The sequence below is a fragment of the Chionomys nivalis genome, chromosome 2 (genome assembly GCF_950005125.1).
Source record: "Chionomys nivalis chromosome 2, mChiNiv1.1, whole genome shotgun sequence".
NCBI lineage: Eukaryota > Metazoa > Chordata > Mammalia > Rodentia > Cricetidae > Chionomys > Chionomys nivalis.
In genome coordinates this window covers 47,853,962-47,876,167 of record NC_080087.1, presented here as the reverse complement: position 1 = coordinate 47,876,167, position 22,206 = coordinate 47,853,962, and the positions used below count along the sequence as shown (strand labels likewise).

The window sequence follows — 22,206 nt, the reverse complement described above, 5'->3', positions numbered from 1 at the left end:
TGCCATACATGCTTTTTGAATAAACTTGCAAACATGCAAAATAACTAGGACGTATTTAGTCTGCGGCAATTCCTTATTTTCTCCAACCAAGTATTATCATTCTGTTTTCCATAAGCTTCATGCCCAAACAAATGCATGTATCGGACAAAGAAGACTTTGCAAAAATAGTCTTGAATAATTCATAATAATTCTTAAGAACTTATTTGATAATGCATACTATTGTATGAAAGCTAAGTCCAAACTATGACTTTGCCCTAGAATATGCTAATTTCATCAGGAACTGTGATTTAACTCATCTTCATTTCAGGTCTCATCTGCTCTTTACCAGCTGTGTTATCTTTGATACGTTACTATAGGCCTCTGAGACCTCTCAGGTCTCACATCACTAGCAGTATTTACAACTGATAGCATGGTATTTTATCACACAAGAACAAAAAGAAAACAGTTGTAAAGCATCGAGGAAGGTGTCAAACACTGATCGGGAGTTCTTGCAACAACATAGGCTGCACTTTACTCTTATGTAGTAAATACTTGCCTAAAAAATATTTATAGAAGATCTTTGATTAAAATATTTTTCATTGGTTTTAACTAACCTTTTAAATAACAGAAGATGTGTTTAAGAGAAGGATTTCATCTCTCTTTGCAAGAGGCCAAGATCATCTCCATTTAAGGACACAGGAGCAGCTACAGTAACACATTTCTGCTTTACCCACAGGAAAGATGAGGCTGAGTTTATGCTGCTACAAGCACTTTAAAAATTACAAATAGGTTCTCCAAAACTAAACAAATCTAAAATTCAGAATGTGCAAGTGTGCTGATTTACGTACATGTAATGTAAAAGCAATAAAGTGTATGAAGAGAAAGTAAGACAACGCTCGGCTCTGCCAAAGGACTCAGTCCTATCCAAAGATAGTACTGAACTACGAGGGCATCAATCTACCTTCTAAAAGGTTATTTACGGTTCAGACAAGAAAATGCTAGATTAGTTAAAAACCACTTTCAGAAATGCTCCAAGACTTAAATTTCAACACTTGAGAACCCGGTCAATAATGCCTCATTATCATACAACTGACAGGAACCTACAGTCATTTCTTTCTAAAAAGCTACCCTTGCTACTCTAACAACTTATAAAAATCTATTATGTTTTTGTGGTGATATAATGTAGCTAAACAACAACAACAACAAAAAAAACGTAAGTACTTAAACTTCTATTTTACTGTCTTTCTAGGAACAATACATACCTTTTAAAACATGTAATCATTCATGAAAACATTAAGTGCCTAACTGAAGAAAATACAATAAATTAAATATATTTGCCCTCTTCAGCTATAAGAAAAATACTTTCTTTTACAAAATCCGAAACTGCTATTAACTTAGTTTCCTCATCCACATTCTCTCCCCTATACTTAGACAGATAAGAAGCACAAGTATAAAATAGGACAGGAAAAGGCACCAAACCTCGCCTAAGGATGTTCACTGCCCTGGAAGCTGCAGCCTAAAGCACAGCCGTTCCATGACCACTACTGCTAAGTCCACACCACTGCTCTTGTGCTACTTGCATCCCATTGCAATGATTTGGTTCTTCTGCAGCACCAGCAGTACAGGATTATGTCTAAGTCAGAGGATGTAGACCTCATTAAGGAAAGCTATCTACTGTAAAATTTTATCTTCAAGCTTACCTATTTTATTCTGTTAACTGCTACACACATTCTAAAATTAAAAACTAAAAGTGAAGCATAGTGTTAATGACCTTTCCAAAGCTAAAGTAAGATAAGGTCTAAGGTTAGGTTATGATAAGAACATAGCTAACCAATCAAAACGTTAGAATTCCTGTGTGACATCATAAGACCTCCCTAGAATACTTTTCTCCTCCACCTACTGCAGCTGTTCCCATAAACCTGGGAACAGAAACCTCACAGCTAACCTCCCATAGACTTCACACACTTAATACTCGGCATTGTGATGATCACAGAAGCCAAGGTAAGACATGATATCACTGATTTTGGAAATTCTTACTTTCTGTAATCAAACTTAGTAAACTTTAAGAATCTTATCTTCCAAATTCCAATTCAAAATTAGATAATAAAAGAACCTGTTATGAATGACAAAATGCTTAAACCCAGTAAAAAAAATTAGGCAACTTTAAAAGAGTTATATTCTTCTTTAAATTATGGTTATTAGTTATTTTGGTTTTTCAAATGTGAGCTTCTTACAATTGAAAACCCTCTCAACTATACTAGCATACATGATGGTAGATGTAAATTAATTTTCATGCTATAGAAATGGTTTCATTTGTTGTCTGTTGCTCTGCTGAGACAGTGCAGGACAGGGCCACTGACAGCCGTGGGACACCGTTTATTTATACCTCACAACTGTGGGACAAGCACACTGCTAGCACACTTACTCCGATGTTATCAGTATGCTTCTTAAGGTGACACAATCAGAAATTTTAAGAATAGATAATAGAATTCCTTTTTAAAATTCTCTTGGAGAATGTTACTTTCTAAAATGAGCGTCCAGTCAACTTCTAGACACTTCTAGAACTGCCAGTTTCACAGAAAGAACAGCTTGCTTTAAGTCTGATACTATAAAGAACACTTGTCACAAATAAAATTTTTTAAAGTGACAAAAAAATAATTCAACACTTTAAAAAGGGGAGAAAATTTGATAAATGTATATTCATCTCACAACAGAATACACTCTTGTAAAGTTTTCATTCTCCAATGTTTCTAAATTTCCTGTTATAAATTTAGAAGTAACACAAGAAAAAAACAAAATTCCCATGAATGGAGATGCCACAAAAAAATTATTATCATTTGTTACAAATCTCAACTTACTAAATAAAATGTTTTCTCACCCTTAAATCTATTAGATCACATAGAAAATTATACCAATTTTTATTCCACTATTTATACTCATAAGTACCAAAATAAAATTTTATCAATTCCTGTAACAGTAACTGTTGTTTATGACAAGCGCAACTTTGGAGTCTCCTAGGCAGCACTCTTAACATGCAGAAACATTTCCAGTACGAGTCTCTAATGCTAGGAGCCTTAAACTGCCTTGCAAAACTTCAGTACTCATAAAAAATACTTTTCCTTTGATAGTATACAAATGGCACTTGGTGTTAAGTTTGGATTTGCACATTTCTGCATTTTTTACATTTTTATTTATCTATCATGTATGTGTGTGTGCATGTGTGAGAAAGAGATGGGAAAGAGCAACTATGGCATGTGTGTGGAGATCATCGGATCATTTCTCCTCCTCCACCATATAGGGTCCAAAAATCAAACTTGTAGCATAAGGTTTGGCAGTAAATACCTTTCTTGCCTTTACCCACTGCCCCCTGCATTTTTACTTTAAAGAATATCAAATAACATTCAATGATGTGTACAAAAGTTTTTCAATGGGAAGAGAAAGTAGATAATGAGCTTTTTTCCAACAGAATTTTTGTACATCACACTTTGTTCCAAAAGTAGACAACTTCTAGAAAAAAACATTGTTATCAAAGTATCTTTAGCAACATAAGAGGATGGTATAATTAATGACTATGATAAAAAATTTTCAAAGTATAAAGCTATATGTTTGAATCATGCATTTCCATATAGCTTTACGGTGACACAGAGTATATTGTTTATAAAGGTATATTCTTTAAAACCAAGCACTAAAGAAGTCATATAAAAATCAAATGGAAGAAATACAAAAGATATACAAATTATGAAAGATAATCTTTTTAATATGAAGAAAGGAAATTTGCTTTTCCAAGGGGAGTTGCATCAACACCATTTCCTAAAACATATCAAAATTATTTTAATGGTATTTTGGTAGACATAAAGGAAAATCATTGCATTTGGATCATACATTAACAAATGTTTCTTAATATCACCAATTTATTAAAACAATATTTGTATTAAAATTTCGAAGTGATTGAAATCTTAATGTATAGAATGCATTAAATAAATTATAAATTAAAGTGATTATGTAATTTAAATTATAAGTTAAAACATTGGAAATGATTAAAGTATAGGTCATCCCTCTATAAAATGATAGTATAAACTTCCTTATTCTAAATAAACATTTCCTAAGTGCGCTTACACACAAATACTCTCTCTGATTATTTTTGTGTTTGGCCCTGTATCTCTTCATCACATTTAAAAAACATTCAAAAACGGTGAGCTGGTCAGGTTCACAGAGCTACATGTAAACAGAACTTGAGCAGGCAAAGCCATGTGCACATCCCATCACTGATGAGCACGGTTAAAACAAATCATCATGCTGAGCAAGCAGGTACAGTAAAGAAAGTGAGGAATGCGAATGGTACTTTATAAGGACAAATGTAGAGGACGCAAGCTTCTGTCACTTTCAAAGGCACTCCATCAAGTGCGATGTCTTTACTACTCTGTATATTATTCTAGGTATCATTTTCAAAGCCAGGCATAAAAAATTACCAATATCTTTAGTAATCAAGCAATAACTTCTAGTCAGAAAAGTTCAAAATAATCAAAGACATTAACATGCCGCAATCAAGTTAAAATCTTCAATTATTTAGCTTGCTCCGTTGAAAAAAATATGCCTCCAATCCATTTAGGCTTGTTACCTAAAACTCAGATTATTTTTCCCATAATTTTGCACAAAAACTTAAAGATTTTATTTCAGTCCCATATTCTATCCCTATATTTCATCAATATCATTTTTCACTCATTCACTCTACCATTTAAAAACTACTTAAGGTCACTGCTTAAAGTTCCTGAGCAAAAGAATCTTGCTTTGTTATCTACATTAAGAAAACAATTTTTATCTAATGTTTGAATCCGCACATTGACCATACCAACAAAAATGAAACTTCAGAATTGGGAATCAAGAACATAACCCTTCTAAACTACAGCAGCATGAACTGATGAAACATAGTCTCTTCGGACATTTCCAGAATGGTGCAACAGGATCCTTCCCTGACACAACTCTGAAGCATGCATTACCAAATAAACACAAAATAAAACCTGAACATCATTTTGAGTGAGGTAACCCAGACCCAGAAAGACAATTATCATATGCACTCACTCATAAGTGTTTTAAAACATAAAGAAAACTCAGCCTACAAATCACAATCCCAGAGAACATAGACAACAATGAGGACCCTAAGAGAAACAAACACGGATCTAATCTACATGGGAAGTAGTAAAAGACAGGTCTCCTGAGTAAATTGGGAGCATGGAGACCATGGGAGAGTGTTGGAGGGGAGGGGAGAGACAGGGAGGGGCAGAGAAAAATGTAGAGCTCAATAAAATCAATAAAAATAAAAGAAAGGAAGGAAAGGAAAGGGGAAAGGGAAAAGGAAAGGGAAGGAAAAAAAGAAAAAAAGAAAAGCTGAGTGTAGCTGCGCTTCCCTCCCTCAGTAGAGCCACAGCTCACTGAGGACCTCTAGTGCTTTACAGCGTGTACTTCTCCAGGCCTTTCACAAAGAGTTGGGCGGCTGTATTTGCTAAGTGACATTCAATTTTTCTTAGTACTTGCCTAATGCTTTCTTCCTACACTCTGTTTAAAAAAAAGAAAGAAAGAAAGAAAGAAAGAAAGAAAGAAAGAAAGAAAGAAAGAAAGAAAGAAAGAAAGAGAAAGAAAGAAAGAAAGAAAATTAAAAAAATACAGAATCTGAATCCTCGATATAAGGTTAAAAACACTTGCGTGGTGGCACACACTTGTAAATTCCAATTGAAGCAGGACTGTAGAATTCAAGACTAACCAGTGTGACACTAAGTTTAAGTAAGAGCAGTGTGGACTATACAGTCCAAAAATAGGACTATGTTAATAGACAAATACATGTATTTTTAACATCAACAAAAATAAACCCACAGACTAAACAGGCAGAGCCATGAGCTAATTTCAGAGGGAAGATCTCCATCCTGTTGTTCAATGACTTCACGTCAAGACAAATTTAAACAGGGTATTTCGCTTTTTGTTTGTTTGTTTTGTGTTGTTTTTGGAGACAGGGTTTCTCTGTGTAACAGCCCTAGCTGTCCCGAAACTAGCTCTTGTAGACCAGGCTGGCCTTAAACTCACAGAGATCTGCCTACCTCTGCTTCCCAAGTGCTGGGATTAAAGGTGTGTGCCACCACCACCTGGCCAACAGGATGGGTATTTCTTTATTGGGCCAATTTAGAAATCAAAGACTATTTTATTATTACCAATTGTTAGCAGAAGCATCTGAAAGATTCTCGGACACTTCCATCTGCTCAACAAAGCTGGAGTGCTGCTGCCACAAAGGAACTTCCAACAGAATTTAGGAGTTTGCAATCTGGCAATCTTAAACTTTTACTACAGTGAACTTTCATAAACAGGTTGATTATAAATCTGATGATAATACTGTCCTAATTTAATTTAACAAGTCAAAAATAAAAAAGGAACAAACCAACTTCTGGCTTATTTTTGAGATGGTAATAAGTACCTGGAGGGGAAACACACACACACACATATATAGAGAGAGAGAAATACATGCATACATACATACATACATACATACATACACACATATCTCCAAATAATCTTAACAAAGATAAACTCTGCTTATTCAAACTCAATCTATACAGAATTCTAATCGTCTAAATTAATCAAATGGGAAAAATACTAAATGTGTCTGTCAGACTGTAGTTTCTTAAAAGTATAATAAACAAGTAGACAAAAACAAGAAGACAGCAAAAGCCCAAAACAAACTTGAGGATTCTCAAGAATGTGACTTTGGCAGAAAGCCTACAATACAGCAAGTTCTACAAGGCCATCAAAGTGTTTACAGCAGGGATTACTACACATCATATACAAAGCTGTGAATGTGTCAATTACCTGTAAGTTATAAGACAGGCCACCAAATCTACTGAGGTTTCCTTCTCACAGGAATACACCTAGCATACCATTGAAGTTAAGGATTCCTGTAAGGTATGATATGTATGACTTCTACCCAATAAGTTTTTAACAAAGTATATGATCTTTTTTTTTTTTCCTTGAGATAGTGTCTCACTATCTAGCCCTGGTTGGCCAGGTTAGCTTCACACTCACTGAGCTCCTCCCTACCTCTGCCTCTTCCCTCTGGAGTGCAAGAATTAAAGCATGCACCACCTCTACTGGCAATATGACAAAGGATCATGGTTGCCTGCGGTTTTCCTCTTTCCTCCTTCTAGTGAAAAATAATAAAATACTCTTTAGAACATAATGTATTAAGTTCCAATTTTAACTTCTTTAGAGAGAGCAAGAATGTCATACTAGCTCCCACTAAGAAAAGAACTGGTAATCCCATTCAATCCGTCCAAAAATTAGAACAGGTCCCATATACATAGAACACAACACTAGGCACTTTTCTGCTTCTTCCATACAGTTCAAAGATATGATCTGGTAGTTCCCACAACCAAACACACATCTTTCTTATTTTCAGTACTCTGCTACTAAAAGCAGGATGATTAAATTTTAAATAAGTCTGTAAGTGAATAGGCTCCTTGTCCCTAGTAAACACCCAATAAACATATATGGCCTTTTAAAAAAGGATGTGGGAGGCTAATTTTACATCCTAACACAATCTATTCCTGAATATCCTAAAAGATGCTCGAAAAACATCAGCTAATGAACTCTTTTTCTATATTGCCCATCAAGTATTAGTTTATTAAAGTGTTGCTATAAGAAAGTTGGGATCTCCAAACTTACAGAGTAGTGATCATGAGGAACAGAAAAGACACCTGACCCCTGTGTTACAAACTGCAGCATCTGTAGTGAAATAATACAGATCCAAAATTAGGTCTGCAGTGTTCTTAACTCTCAGCTTTCCTATTCTCAACATGTAAGAGGAAGCCCCATCATGGAGGAATGTAGCTTAATCATTATCCTATCAAAGCACTATAAAATAAACTGAGAAAAAAACTAACATGCATACCATGGACATTTCCTCATTTCGATTTTAGCCAAGACTATAAATTTGCTACAAATCATTTTGTAATTATGACAAGTTTTCAAGCTTGCCTAGAAACATTTAGTTCTTGATCTGGTCACTATGTGTCCTTTATAGACAACCCTCTCATTTATTGAACAAAACCTTCAATAAAAAATGGTGTAAGATGATGCCCTCAGTGTATCAATCATGTTTTATTCCATTACAGATTTATTTTTATTTGTGTGTACATGTGTGTAGGCACCTGCAGAAGCCAGGAATGTTTCATGCCCACATTATAGGTGTTGAGAGTGACCTAACCTGAGTGCTGGGGAGCGAACCACATCCTGTGGAAGGGCAGCTAATGCTCTTCACCACTGTGCCACCTCTCCAGCCCCTGAATGTTTGTAGTAGTTGACAGCACATCTCTTTGTATCTCACAAACACGAAATACCCACTTGTACAAAGCCTAACTCAGTTTAATGTCAAGTTAAACAAGAAACTATCAATTTAGGAAACACCTCCTCTAAGCCATATTTTCTTCATCTATAAATAGAAGAGACTTAAATATTAGTGATGATGAGTTTAATAGCAAATCCTACGACTCAAATTCATTAATATGACAATTACAGCACTGAATTTTTAAACTACTTTCTAAAAATTTTAGTCATAAAATTCTTATTCAACTTTATGGATTTAATTAAATTATGCTAATTTTATGCACAAAATACAGAATGAACATATGCTTCCTTCACTCATATACTAGAAGCTCTAGTTGGGGACAATGACACATATACTGAAACTATAACATAACCAGATATCCTGATTTAGTGACACAAAAGACTATGGGAACTCGGCAAAGCAGATGATTCTACTTACTGGCTGGAAAGATCTTATTCAGAAGTAGTGTTTAAACTGAGCTTGAAAGATCAGTTTTGTGTAACTGAGAATCGAAAGGTAAAAGGGGTAGATGTGGCCTTCCAGGAAGAAACAGAACATGTACAAAAGGCACGATCATGAGAAAGAGTACAGTGTTTATAGCAAGGGGCATTGCATGTGACTGAATCACCAAGTGTCGGGCAGAATAGAGATGACTCCTGTACACGCTTTCTGATGAACTTCTGGAAGGCTCACTCCTTTCTCGTGTGTATGTGCATGTGTACATACATGTGCACATGTGTGCGTTGTGACAGTTTTACTTTGTGCCTAGGCTGCCCTCAAATTTATAATCCTGTCATGGCCTCATACATGCTAGAATTATAGGTATGAACCACATCTTTTAATAACTACTGAAACATTACAAAAATATAGTAATTATCAATACTAATTTTTTTAATTTGCTCAAAACTATAGTTCATTATACATCTTCCTATAAAAGAACTTGTAAAATACAGATTCTCCAACACTACAAATTCCTGAGACCTATAATAAACTAACAGAAGCACGTACTACTTGAGGAAGCATTTTCTTTAAAAAGTTGCTTTATTTCTGTAGCATTTTATCTGGAGAATTCAAATAAAAGTAATTAAATATGCTAGGCTTGAGCTCCCATCTTTTCAATGTGAAATTCTATAGATAATTCAGCTACCTGTGCTAGACAATCAGGAACATATGCTAGACAAACATAAGCTGTTACTAACTCTTGAGAACAGATTTTGATATGAATTGACTCTGCGTGGCTCCTTATCACAGGCATACACATGAAAGACAGAGACACACACCAAATGAAAATCCAGTCTATTACACAATTCAAATCCTAACAGAGCCAAGTTGAAGATCTGAGAACTACAACATCTGACTGGCATATACCACAGAGTTTCTTTACAACATAAGCACCAAGTTCTATCTGGTTCTGCCTGACACAAATTTTCCCCTTTCCCAATCTCTTTTCTCCTCAGTACTAGTCTCAAGTATGGAGTCCACAGACTGAGGTGAGTTCAAACAGTGCACAGAGCCTAGGGAGGAAATCCAGCCTGCCAGCTAGAATCTGTACTAACATCCTGCTACAAATGATGCAGCAACAAACTAGACACAGTTGTCTCCAGACAGTAAATTATTGCAAGATTAAAAATGTTCTGATAAAAAAACAAAATATTAGCCCAGCATAGTAGTACAGGACAGTAATCCCTTCACTTAGTATGCAAAGACAAAAAGAAGCAGAATGGTTACCTCCAGTTTGAGGTCAGACTGGCTATGTAGTAAATTCTGGGCCAATCAGGATTGCATAGCAACACCCTGTCTCTAAACAATAAATAAATAAGAGTTTAATGAAAGAAAAATAATAATGTTAAAGTTTAAGTAGCTGATGTCTTCAGACAGTTCATTTATTTTATTTTAAATCTGTATCTAATTTCCTATTAATATGCTTCATTTTGTTGTGTTTATTAATTGTCAAAGCTTTAGACCCTACATATTCTACAATGGTTTAGGAACTTTGAAAGATGGCCAAACAAAAACTCACTCCAGGTAAGCAAGATTAGCTGAAAACTAGAACTGTCCATGGTAGTTTAGTACAATAATCACACTGTGCACTCTGAGCTTGTCAGTCTTTAGTACTCAGTAACATCGTGTTCAAGAATTGAAAACATTCTTAAAGGGGTTGGATCTGGGAAGAGGAGTCAGGAGGAAGATGTGAATATGATCAAAATACATTGTATGATTCTATAACAGTATAAATCATAAAGGAGAATGGCAAGCAGCTGTATCTGTTTTTAATTTCATATTTAACTTCTTTCTCAGTGAACTATTTTATTTTGGACTAAAATTAAGATATAATTTATTATATGCTGTTTTATGAGATTAGTCCTGAAACACTTATAATAATAAATATTCACATCAATTGTGTTTACAGAGAAGCAGATTTAAAGAAACAACAATATTCCATAAACCTAGAACCTGCCAAAAACTACAGTTCCTATAGCTCAAACAAGACAAATAAGACTGCAGTAACATATGAGATATAGAAGCAGAGAGATCATGAAGACTGGAGACAGTTAATGTTATAAAAACACAGAGACGAGGAAGATCAATTTATGCAAAACTGTGCATCTCTATCCAGAGAATGGGTTTAGGTATAAACCTAATCCATTTACTATTTTTACATTCCAGGCCTCCTAAAAGAAGACAGCTCACATTTGCCTGCCTACTACCAGCTTTTTATCTTTCTCTTGACCACTCAGAACTTCAGTCTTCCTGCTATTGCCTTCCAGCATCATGGAGAAAGTCCAATACCTCACTCGCTCTGCTATCAGGAGAGCCTCGACTATTGAAATGCCTCAGCAAGCACGGCAAAATCTCCAGAATCTTTTTATCAATTTCTGTCTCATCTTGATCTGTCTCCTGCTGATCTGCATCATTGTGATGCTTCTATGAAGTACGGCTGCCACCTCCAGATCTGTGTGACATGCCAGCTCAGCTTTAAACCTAGCACCTCCTCATGGGGGGAAATACAGCCTGCTCCCTGCCTAGAATGTCTTTGTGTCTAGATAGGTCAAGATGAGGGGTGAAACTAACCCTTAGCCAATGTATTCATCTGGATCTTGTAAACAAACTTTACAATGACTAAGTGTGCATAATGAAGCTGCCGATTTCCTCAAAATGGCTCATAAATTTCTTTCCTGATTATTTCTGACAATGAAGTATGAGTTTTCATTTTGAAACAGCACTGCCGAAAGTTCACTTTCTGCATCCAGCACTAGCTTTACTGCTAAGAAGCTCACTTTATAGCTCAATCTTGGGGATAAATGAAATTTATACTGCATTGCCAACACTTTTTTTTTTCTACAGGAACTAAGTATTCTTCAGGTCTTCACAAAGTAGAAAAACAATAATTTAAATGAAGTGTTATTATTCAAAGTAGTTCACTGGGTCCTCACATGTATGACTACTGTTATTATTATATTATTATACAGAAGTCTTGATAATTACTCTGTCAGAATAAATACCTTAAAATAAAGATCTTGTCATTTATCTATACACTAATATTTTAAGCTTATGAGAATCAAATAAGAAAAAAATCAAATTCTCATATAAATAAAATTCCTTATCATAAATTTTTCTCAAGGATTATGGAATTTACAATTAAGCACAAATCTGCTCTCTTCAGGGATTGGTGATCAATAAGAACAAATATCTTACTATGTGGCTGTGATAATTACTAATAAAGCAAAATCTCACCTGAATTTGACACTGACATAGATATCCTTGGTTTTATAGGATTTCTCCTATTCCAATCAGATTTCCAATAACAAGAAAAAGTATTATTTCAAGCATTATAATTTTTAAATTCTGAACCCTCTCTCCAAACACCTCCATTATACTTAAATGTGAACTTTTATTCTGTATAATATGTAATAAGATTTAGCTGTCCTCCTCTATTGACCAGAGAATTAGCATTTGCTTTACTAAGTTTAGTAGAGCTAGCAACACTATAATTCTTACTGAATATGTTTTCAATATCCCTTTTTAAAAATTTTAAATATCTTTCTTCCAATAACTACTAAAAGAATAAGAGCAGAAAAATATGTTGGAAAACATAGTCACCAAAACGTAATAACTTAAACTGGCAAAATATAAAACTATTTAGACCTCTACTTTGTAATCTCCTAATTTTAAGCCCAATTCAAGATATGCGACCAATACAGCAGTTGCTAAAAAAGAGAAAATGTAATTACACACTTCCCACAAAGACTGTAAGGGTATAAAGCATCAATATTCACTTCGGTTTCCAGCAGGACGCTGATTCAAACTGAATGCGAGGCAGAAAAGGAGATGTTTGGGTTCAGAAGTTAAAAAGTTGTCAAAAGGAGTCCATGTTAACAAAGTTCTCTTCAGCAAGGGCTAAAGATTCCTATCACACACACATACACACACACACATACACACAAACACATACACACACATATAAAGCATTAATGACATAATCATCTAAACCAGGGTTCTCAACCTTCCTAATGCTGTGACCCTTAAATACAGTTCCTCATATTGTGGTCACAATTATTTTTAAAATAATTTTAAAAATTATTTTTGTTGCTATCTCATAACTGTACTTTTGCTATTGTTATGAATCATAGTGTAAATATTTTGGAGATAGAGGTTTGTTGGGTGTCAGGACTCCTAGATTGAGAATCACTAATAAATGGTCTGAGTCATTGTCTATGCAGGAGTATACAGGTTCTATAGCTGGCTGTACTGATAGTGAAATTGCAGTTGAAAAGTCCCATGTCTCTCAGCATACTGCTCACTACTCCATCAACTTCAAGATGTTAACCATCAATTTACAAAGTTTTTCCTCAGTAAAACAAGTTCTAGCTGTTTTTCATTCTGTCCTTAATAGAATTACAATCTGATCTGATCAGGAGTCTAGAACAGTGTAGCTCATTAAAATGAGGAACAAAAAGCCCGTTCTATAACTGGGAGCTTATTCTGTTTAATCATCACACAAGAGTAAGTTGCAAGGAATAAAACTTTGAAGATAATGACCATTCAAATACTTCTCACAATTTTACAGGATACTAAAAACGAACTAATTTTTTAACATCTAATATTGCCTTTTACATTTTTAGTGGTAAAGAGTTTATCTGTAAAATGCAAACAGAACCACCTATACTCAAATGAATATTTGACCTAGGTGATATTTGAAATCAATTATATGCTACTGGCTATCAAACGTTCTAGTTATAAAGAGTTTTGTGTTTTAAAGATCTGAGAGAGGTACTTTCCCCAAATAACGTAAAAATCAAGGTTTTCTAATACAAACACAAGATGGGGGAGGCCTCCATAAAATAATGAATTTTCTACCAGATATTGTTTAGCCTTATTTTTGAGTCTTTTGACAAGGTGTGAGAATATGGTCAATCAGATAAAAAAGGTTTGGTTATATGCTAATACCCACTTTAATGTCTTGAAATTACATGCTAAATTATATGCACATAAAGATATAACAAGAAAAATCAATTTTTAAAACACGTATCAGTATCAGATGCTTGCTGCTGTTGTGTCACAAGGTGTGATGGCACTGCATTGTGACATAATCACATCTCTCAGTACGCTGCTTCTCTCAGTCAAAAGTCAAAAACGTAACAGCATGCAAAAATAGGGAAAATAAGAAAAATCTCAAAGAACATAATAAAATCCTTCCAAGCTAGAAGCCAGACTTTATTCACAATTCACTCTGAAGAAAAAAGTTCTTATGTTATTTAATCAAAATCTTCATTTAAGCAACAGAAAAGCCTCCATTAACATGTTAAAAGTATTAGTTGTCAATACCTTGACTAATCAAACCACTTTATGATTCATATAAAAACAAAATTTCATCTTCCATTTTAAACAACTATAGACCAGGGAACATGAAAAATGTAACGTAAGAAACCGAACTCACTACTTAACTACCATGGAGCAGATCCATTGTGAGCGTGAATCTAATGGTCACTGCACGTAGACGGCCACATTCTCCACATCCCAATTGAAAACAAGGAATGCAGGGGGCACTTGTAAATTATGCATTCTCCTCTGACCAAAGTCAAGACCTTCTCACAGTCCTACAGAATCAGTCTGGAGTATTACGGGTGGGGTATCGAAACACAGAGGAAGCAGCCAAGACTAGTGGTGCACAGAGTGCACAGAGTTCTATATCCTAAAGCAAATGAAGGCAGATGGCCTTTCTTCAACCACAATTGAGAATTCTTCAGAATTATTGTCTCTGGATGGTTTAGCAAGTGGTTCTCAACCTTCCTAATGCTGTGACCCTTTAATACAGTTTCTCATGCAACCATTAAAATTATTTTCATTGCTACCTCAACGAAATAGGAAGTAATTTTGCTACTGCCATGAATCATATGTAAATATGTGTTTTCTGATGGTCTTATGTGTAACATGGAGGGGGTGGCTTGTTTGTTTGGGTTTCTGTCCTCCCACCAGGTTCCCCCAGCTGTTTAGTCCCAGAGAAAATCACACATAGGTCTCCATAAATTATAAACTGATTGGACCATTAGCTCTAGCCTCTCACTGGCTAACTCTCACATCTTGATTAACCCATTTTTCTGGTCTATATTAGCCATGTGGCTCAGTACCTTTTTCAGTGAGGCAGATCACATCCTGCTGCTTCGGTGGTCTGGTCAGGAGTGGGAGGAATCAGCTTCCTCCTTCCCAGAATTCTCCTGTTCTCATTATATCATTTCTACTTCCTGTCTGGTTTTCCCGCCTACATTTCCTCCCTGGCCAATCAGCGTTTATTCAAACTATGATTGACAGAATGCAGACAATTCTCCCGCACCACTTATGCTACCCCGGTGAAAGAGTTGTTCAAAGCCCCAAAGGAGTCACGTCCCACGGGTTGAGAACCACTGCTCTAAAGCACACAGGAATGCTTGCCGTTAGTTGTGCTCTCTCTCCCTCTACTGTGTTTTAGGAAGATTCAAAACTGAGGTTTTTTTCTCATATGTAAAACATGTGCATCATATCAACACCTTTTTCCAAATGAAGAAATTTACTCATTAGCCTGTTATTCCACAGACTCAAAAGGGACTAATACATAATGTTTCTCTATATGCTGTATTATCATAAAGTGCTTCCTTTAAACTGATTCAGCACATCTTGATGGTCAATTCATTTAACAATTGCAGCTGACTTAGAAGCTTAAATACAAAGAAACCATTACCAAAAATGGTACAAATAACTGGGTTCTATCTTCTCATTTTATAGAAGAAATTAAGGCCCAAATAAATTAAGAGTCAGGTCACAAGGCACTGGGTTCTGTTTATTGACAGTCATAGCAGCTAGAAATGAGCCCAGCCTAGAAGTCCGTCAATACATGAATGGGTAAGGACATATAGACAATGCAATTGTACTTGGCCATAAAGAAAATTGACATAAAAAAAACCATGACATCTGCAAAACATAAATGAAACTTGAAATTACTACATCAAGCAAAGTAACCCAGACCCAGAAAGCTGAAAGCCAAAGGCCACATGCTTTCTCTCATATTGTAACGTAACGTCGGTTTCAGTTTTATAGATATGAGGGCAGCTATGAAACTACAAAGGGCTAAGATGGAGAAAGAACAAAATAGAGGATAGCAAAATATATGAGACATGAAAGCAAAAAGGGTCTGTGGGAAGAGGCAGGCAACCTAGGAGGGAACTGGGCCAGGGGTCAGGGGAGTACAGAATCAAGAAAAACAATGTATGAAAATCCCATAATAAAATCAACATTTTGTATGCAAGTTAAAGAAAAAAACTTATAAAGAAAAAATTCAGGTCTTAAATGTGATATAATCAAAAAAAACCCAAGACTTACTTTTCCAAATCAATTTTCTATTATACCATGTCAGCTTCTGTTTTTGTTTTACATATCTTTAGACAAAAAGCATTTTATTTTATGCATACTTAACAAATGAGAAAGTCAAGACCAACTTAAGAAGAATGTTTACGGTTCTTATGTTAATTTATCTCAAATTTATTTTTCTTTATCAACACAGTATATAAAATTTCTAGCACTTATGTTTTTTAACTTGTGCGAGATGGAGAAAGGAACGTGTGGTGTAGGCAGTCATACACTTACTGCAGTAAACAAAAGATCCACTGGAGGGAAGCAAACACTAGGTTTTGAGCCTTACCTGCATTGGTGTTTCACTTCCTTGATGAAACTCTTCTATTGGTGGCTGTTGCCAAGGAGCTAAGCTGTAAGAATCCTCTGTAGTTCTACCTTCCAATGGATTTGTCCGTAACTGTTCTGTAAGCCACATCTGCGTCCTCACAGAAGGTTGAATGGGAACTCCACCTACTGCCTGCTGGCCAAGCATTGAATACTTTGGAGACTCAAAAGCCTCTGAACCTGTCACAATGGGCTTGCTCTCAGGTAAGGCACTGTAAGTCATGTCTAAGGTCTGTCTCCTGAGAGCAGAGGAAGCGGCTCTGATGTCCTCTTTGTTGTAGCTTTCAAATTTATACTTGCAATCCAGAGTTGATGACCGTGTTTTATTTATTTCCTTGTCTTCCAGCTTAAGCATCTCCATACTGTCATGTAAGCAACTAGGCCCAAAGGTCCTTAGATGGTTTGGGAAAGCCTTGCCCTTCCCTGTCTTTTGCAGCTCATTCCTCAACTCGTCTGTGTATACAATGCCACTCTGGTTGCAGTTATCCGGGGCAGTAAGTTTGGACAAAGATGACCATTTTCGTAGGGGCCTGAAGTCCTTCATGTCTAGTGAAGAGTCCTGCTCCTGTCTTCTGTGGTCTCCCAGTGTGTGCATGAGGCTTGTACTCCATTTAGAGCCATCTGATGCTAGAGATTCCCTGTGTTTGGAAATTGAAGCACTGGAGTTAGATGGCATCACATGGGCAGTGGGAAGAGTAACCAATGATCGACTAGGTTTAAAAGATAGTGTGCCACTTGACGTTGAGTGATCTGGAATGAGAAAAGATTGCCAAGTCAGTTTCAACTAACAGGTTAAAAACATAAGCTATAATGTAAAATGCAAGATGTCAAAGTAAAAATCTGAATGTGGCTTCCCAGTATTTATTTCTCAGTTTCCTTAAGATGAGGCAACTGCTAGGACTGTTATCCCTCTAAGGTTATCAGAAATAATCAACATACTTTCAAACACCATCCCTACATCCATTTCTCTCCTCTGTTCCCCATCTGCTCCCAGTGATCCCCTCCATAGTCATCTTCTACTGTTGTGGGATAATGATCTTGTATCCTGGAAAGATTTGTTACTTATATTGGTTTAGTAAAGCGCTGATTGGCCAGTAGCCAGGCAGAAAATATAGGTGAGGCGACCAGGCTAGAATTCTGGGAAGAGGAAAGGGTCAGTCTGCAATGGCCACTCAGATGCAGAGGAAGTAAGATGAAAATGCTGCACTAGAAAAGGTACCAAGTCACGGGGCTAAACACAGATAAGAATTATGGGTTAATTTAAGTTGTAAGATTTAGTTAATAAAAAGCCTAAGCTAATAGGCCAATCAGTCTATAATTAATATAAGCCTCTGTGTGTTTCTTTGGGACTGTGGCACCAGGTGGGACAGAAACTTCCATCTACATTCTACTGCTGTGCCTACATTTGTTTACTCTTCATAAGCAGAGTTTCCTTAGGGTTGCAACAGGGTCCCGGGAAAGGGATAATTTACAGAGCACACACTCTTCATCAGTGCTACCCACTGAAGAAAATGCTTCTCCCTCCCCTAATGGACCACTAACTGGCCACAGATCCTCAAAAAGCAGTGGGGTCTCATGAGACCTCATCTATAGGGACAGGGCATGGGATGTCCATGGGTCCTTCTTCTTTGCCCTATCCCCACATGGCACAATGTTCACAGGCCCAATCTTGTTCAGGTCTTGTGCCAGGAACTGCAATTGCTATGAGATCAAGAGTGCAATGGGAATGTCATTCCGAGGAGTGTTCCAATTCATTCCACTCCTTTTTCAGGCTCTTACATTCTTTCCACCCATCTTCTGCAATATTCCCTGAGCCTTGAAGTGGGTGATGTAGAACTTCCATTACTGGCTGAGCAGATCCCGATTCTCAACAATTTGACCAGTTCTAGGTCTCTGCAGTTATTGCTATCCACTGCAAACAAAGGGAAACTTCTCTGACCAAAGCTGACAGTAGCACTTTCCTATGGGTACAAACACAACACTTGGAAATTTGATGGACACATCATGTCCGCTTAGCAGGAAAATAGCAGTAACTTCCTCTCTAGGACCTATAACTCTCCTAGCCAAAGGCATTTGACCAAGTTGGTGCTAGTAAATGTGGAATGGAAAAGGTCTGTGGTTCCCCCATTACTTACTTGCCACTATTGGACCCATGGGCACATTTTGCCTGGCCAGCTAGTAGTGTAGTATTGTGGAATATCAGTTTAAGATGTGTTACATTTATTTATGCTATAAAATACTTGTTTAATGATGCAAAGATGTGTTGTATTCTTTTATGTTGCATCTCTAAAGCTGTGTTACCTTGACTGACTAAAACACCTGGTTGGCAAAAAAAAAAGGGGGGGGGGCTGTACAGTCAATAACTAGGCAGGTGGGGATAGACAGGGCTGCCAGGCAGAGCGAATAAATAGGAGGATAAATCTAGGCTCGGGAGAAAAAGAAGAGGTGAGAAAAGGAGAAAAAGGAGAGGACGCCAGGGCCAGTCACCCTGCCACACACCAGCCACAGAGTAAGAAGGAAAGAAAGATATATTTGATAGAATAAAGAAAGGCAAAAACCCAGAGGCAAAGTGAAGTTAAAGAGAAATAGAAAAGCTGGCTAGAAATGACTCAAGCTAATTTTTGGGAATTCATAAGAAAGAATAAGTCTCCATGTATTCATTTGGGAGCTGGGTGACAGGTCCCCAAAGAGAAATAAAAGCCAACTACAATGTGTCACCTGGGGTCTGTATCAAAGGGGACTTTGATGACAACTTTCCCCCACAGCCTGCCTAGCTCCCTCTAGCAGCAGTGAGCTAAATGGAACGGGCTTCCAGCCCCATTCCAGCTCCATTTCTCCACATCCTGAGAGCAAAGCACACAGTCTCTTTAGGAACAGTTTCATCAGCATGGAGAAGTTACCAACAGTGAGTAAATAATCTTTCTGGGGACCTAAGAAGTTACCAACAGTGAGTAAATAATCTTTCTGGCCTTCTAGATCAACCATTTGAGCCCATCCCAGTACTAAGACTTTTGTTGAATAGCTTATTGTTTCCAGGGGTACCATTATCTGTTACAGGTTTTTTTCTGCTTGTGCATATACCCAGTAGTTGGCCTAACATCATCATCCTCTTCTTCCCCCATCTTCATGTTCTTCTGCTTACACCTTTACCCCTCCCCAGTATTCATTTCCCCTTCCATTTGCATATGACATGTATTCTACTATCCACTACCATCCCCTTAATATCACACCCACCTTTTTTCCTTGCCTCTTAAATGTCACCTTCCTGGATGCCACACACTCTCATGTAATTACAGACAGACCGACAGATATACATATGTATGTGAATTAGTAGCTGAGATATATATGACAGAATATGCACTGTTTCTCTTTATTACTTTGGTTACTTCACCAAATATATTTTTCAGCTCCACTCATTTTCCTGCAAATTGCACCATTTACCTTTCTCTACAGTTGCAGAAAATCCTGCCGTGTATGTGCACATTTTCACTCTCCATTCATCTGATGGAGAGGTCTCCACTTCCTTGGGTAGGTTTACTCCCAGATATGGGGATTGATTGATTAGATTATTTTAAGGCTACTGTGAATAAGACTGTTTTCCTGATTTCTTGATATGTTTATCATTGATAAACAGAAAGGGTATTCATTGTGCATGTTAATTTTGTATCTTTCTACTTTACTGGGTGGGTTCTCAGCTCTAGGTTTCCTGAATTTTAAGGTTTTGTATGTATAGAGACATATATAGTCCTTTCCTATCTGGACCCCTTTAATTTCCTTTGCTTGTCTTGTTGCCCAAGCACAACACTGAGGAAGAGTGAGTAGAGTGAGCACGCATGTCTTGCCCCTAATCTTAGTGGGAATGCTTCAAGTTTTTGGCTATTTACCACGTTATGGGAGGTTTGCATATAGGCTTTGTATTCTTGTGGTTAATTTCGCTAGGAACTGGTCAATTAATAGATTCTTTTTAATATTTTAGTCTATCTCATTAATTTCTATACTTCTTTCCATATTCTGCTTTTGGTTTTGTTTTTCCAAGGCTTTAAGCTACATCTTTAAGTTACTTATTTGAGCTCTCTGATTTTGGAGTGTAGGCACTCAGAGCTACAAATTTCCCACTTAGCACTGCCTTCATTGTATCCTACTGTATCTGGTAGTCATACAACTACAATGCTCCTCTATTTTTGGCCTGGATGACCTGCTTTGGTGACAGTGAAATATTACAGTCACCCACTATTTGTCAAACATGACTTTCTATATATACTTAAATTATTAAGTGTATTGTGTTGTAATAAGAGCGGCAAGGCTGCTTCCCACCACCACCCGGCTAGCTTTACCCGAAATAATTACACGGAAACTGTATTCTTTTAAACACTGCTTGGCCCATTAGCTCCAGCCTCTTACTGGCTAGCTCTCATATCTAGATTAACCCATTTTTAATATTCTGTGTAGTACCACGAGCTGGCTTACCAGGAAAGATCTTAACCTGCGTCTGTCTGGAGTGGGAGAATCATGGCGACTCCCTACTCGGCTTCTTTCTCCCAGCATTCTATCTGTTTACTCCACCCACCTAAGGGCTGGCCTATAAATGGGCCAAGGCAGTTTCTTTATTAGCCAATGACCTTCCTCCATCAGTATTGTAGAAGGAGGAGCTGCGGGCCGCTTTCCGCTCGGCTCCTGCACGGCTAGCTTTATACCCGAAATAACACACAAATTGTATTCTTTTAAACACTGCTTGGCCCATTAGCTCTAACCTCTTACTGGCTAATTCTCACATCTTGATTAACCCATTTATAATAATCTGTGTAGCACCATGAGGTGGTGGCTTACTGGGAAGGATCTTAACCTGCATCCATCTTGGAGAGGAGAGCTATAGCGTCTGCTTGACTCAGCTTTCTTTCTCCCAGAATTCTGTTCTGTTTTCCCCGTCTACCTATGTTCTGACCTATTAGGCCAAGCAGTTTCTTTATTAATTAACCAATGAAAGCAACAGAAAGATAGATGACCCACCTACATTGTATGAAAGGATGAAAGCTTTTTGAAAACATACTCATATTAATCTCTAGTTTGGGGTCCCATTCCACACTCAGGTCTCACTCCTCCCATTCCAAACCCCACCCTACATGCCAAGCAGCAGCCCCTATCCTGGAGTAGCCCTCTTCAAACTCTGCCCCTGAGAAAGTCTGCCAAAAGTTAGCCCCTCCTTGGGGCTGCTCAAGATCACACCTATAGGCTACTTAAGACCTGTTAGCCATACTTGCCACGTGATACCTCTCCAACCCTCCTAAGAGGGTTTGATTGGCTTATTACATCAGTGGCAGCAGATATTCAATAATCGGGGATTCAAACTTTATCAATAATCACCAGGCTTGGCTGCTGTCTGGGGGCTAACAATGTGTTACTTTCCTATTTGCCTTCAGTCGTCTGGGATTTTTCAATTGTATAAAAGATCAATAATTGGTGATAAAAGCCACTTCATCAGATGACTTTTTAAAAATGTCTCTTGTCTGTTTAAGACAGTGTCTCATGGAGCCCAGGATAACACTGTTGTAGCTATGTAAACAAGGATGATCTTGAACTTTTGATCTTCCTACCTTTATCTCTCAAGTGCTGGGTTCACAGGTGTATTTATTAGTATAAATCTGAATACTACC

At 37.0% G+C, this 22,206-nt stretch overlaps 2 protein-coding genes across 3 annotated transcripts in view; one reads left to right on the top strand and one right to left on the bottom strand.

The window, feature by feature from the left end:
- The window catches only part of Cep85l (centrosomal protein 85 like), a 123,019-nt gene that overhangs the window by 68,982 nt on the left and 31,831 nt on the right, over window positions 1-22,206 (bottom strand). The window contains exon 3 of one of the 2 annotated variants that reach the window (XM_057761713.1): window positions 16,518-17,305. In XM_057761713.1, coding sequence (XP_057617696.1) covers window positions 16,518-17,305 — 788 coding nt within the window. The remainder of the gene's footprint in view (window positions 1-16,517; window positions 17,306-22,206) is intronic. The other variant, XM_057761714.1, reaches the window with a different exon arrangement.
- On the top strand, window positions 1,899-11,377 carry Pln (phospholamban). Its single transcript, XM_057761716.1, has 2 exons — window positions 1,899-1,980; window positions 11,012-11,377. The coding sequence occupies exon 2, from the start codon at window positions 11,117-11,119 to the stop codon at window positions 11,273-11,275; it is 159 nt and encodes a 52-aa protein (XP_057617699.1). The 5' UTR covers window positions 1,899-1,980; window positions 11,012-11,116; the 3' UTR covers window positions 11,276-11,377.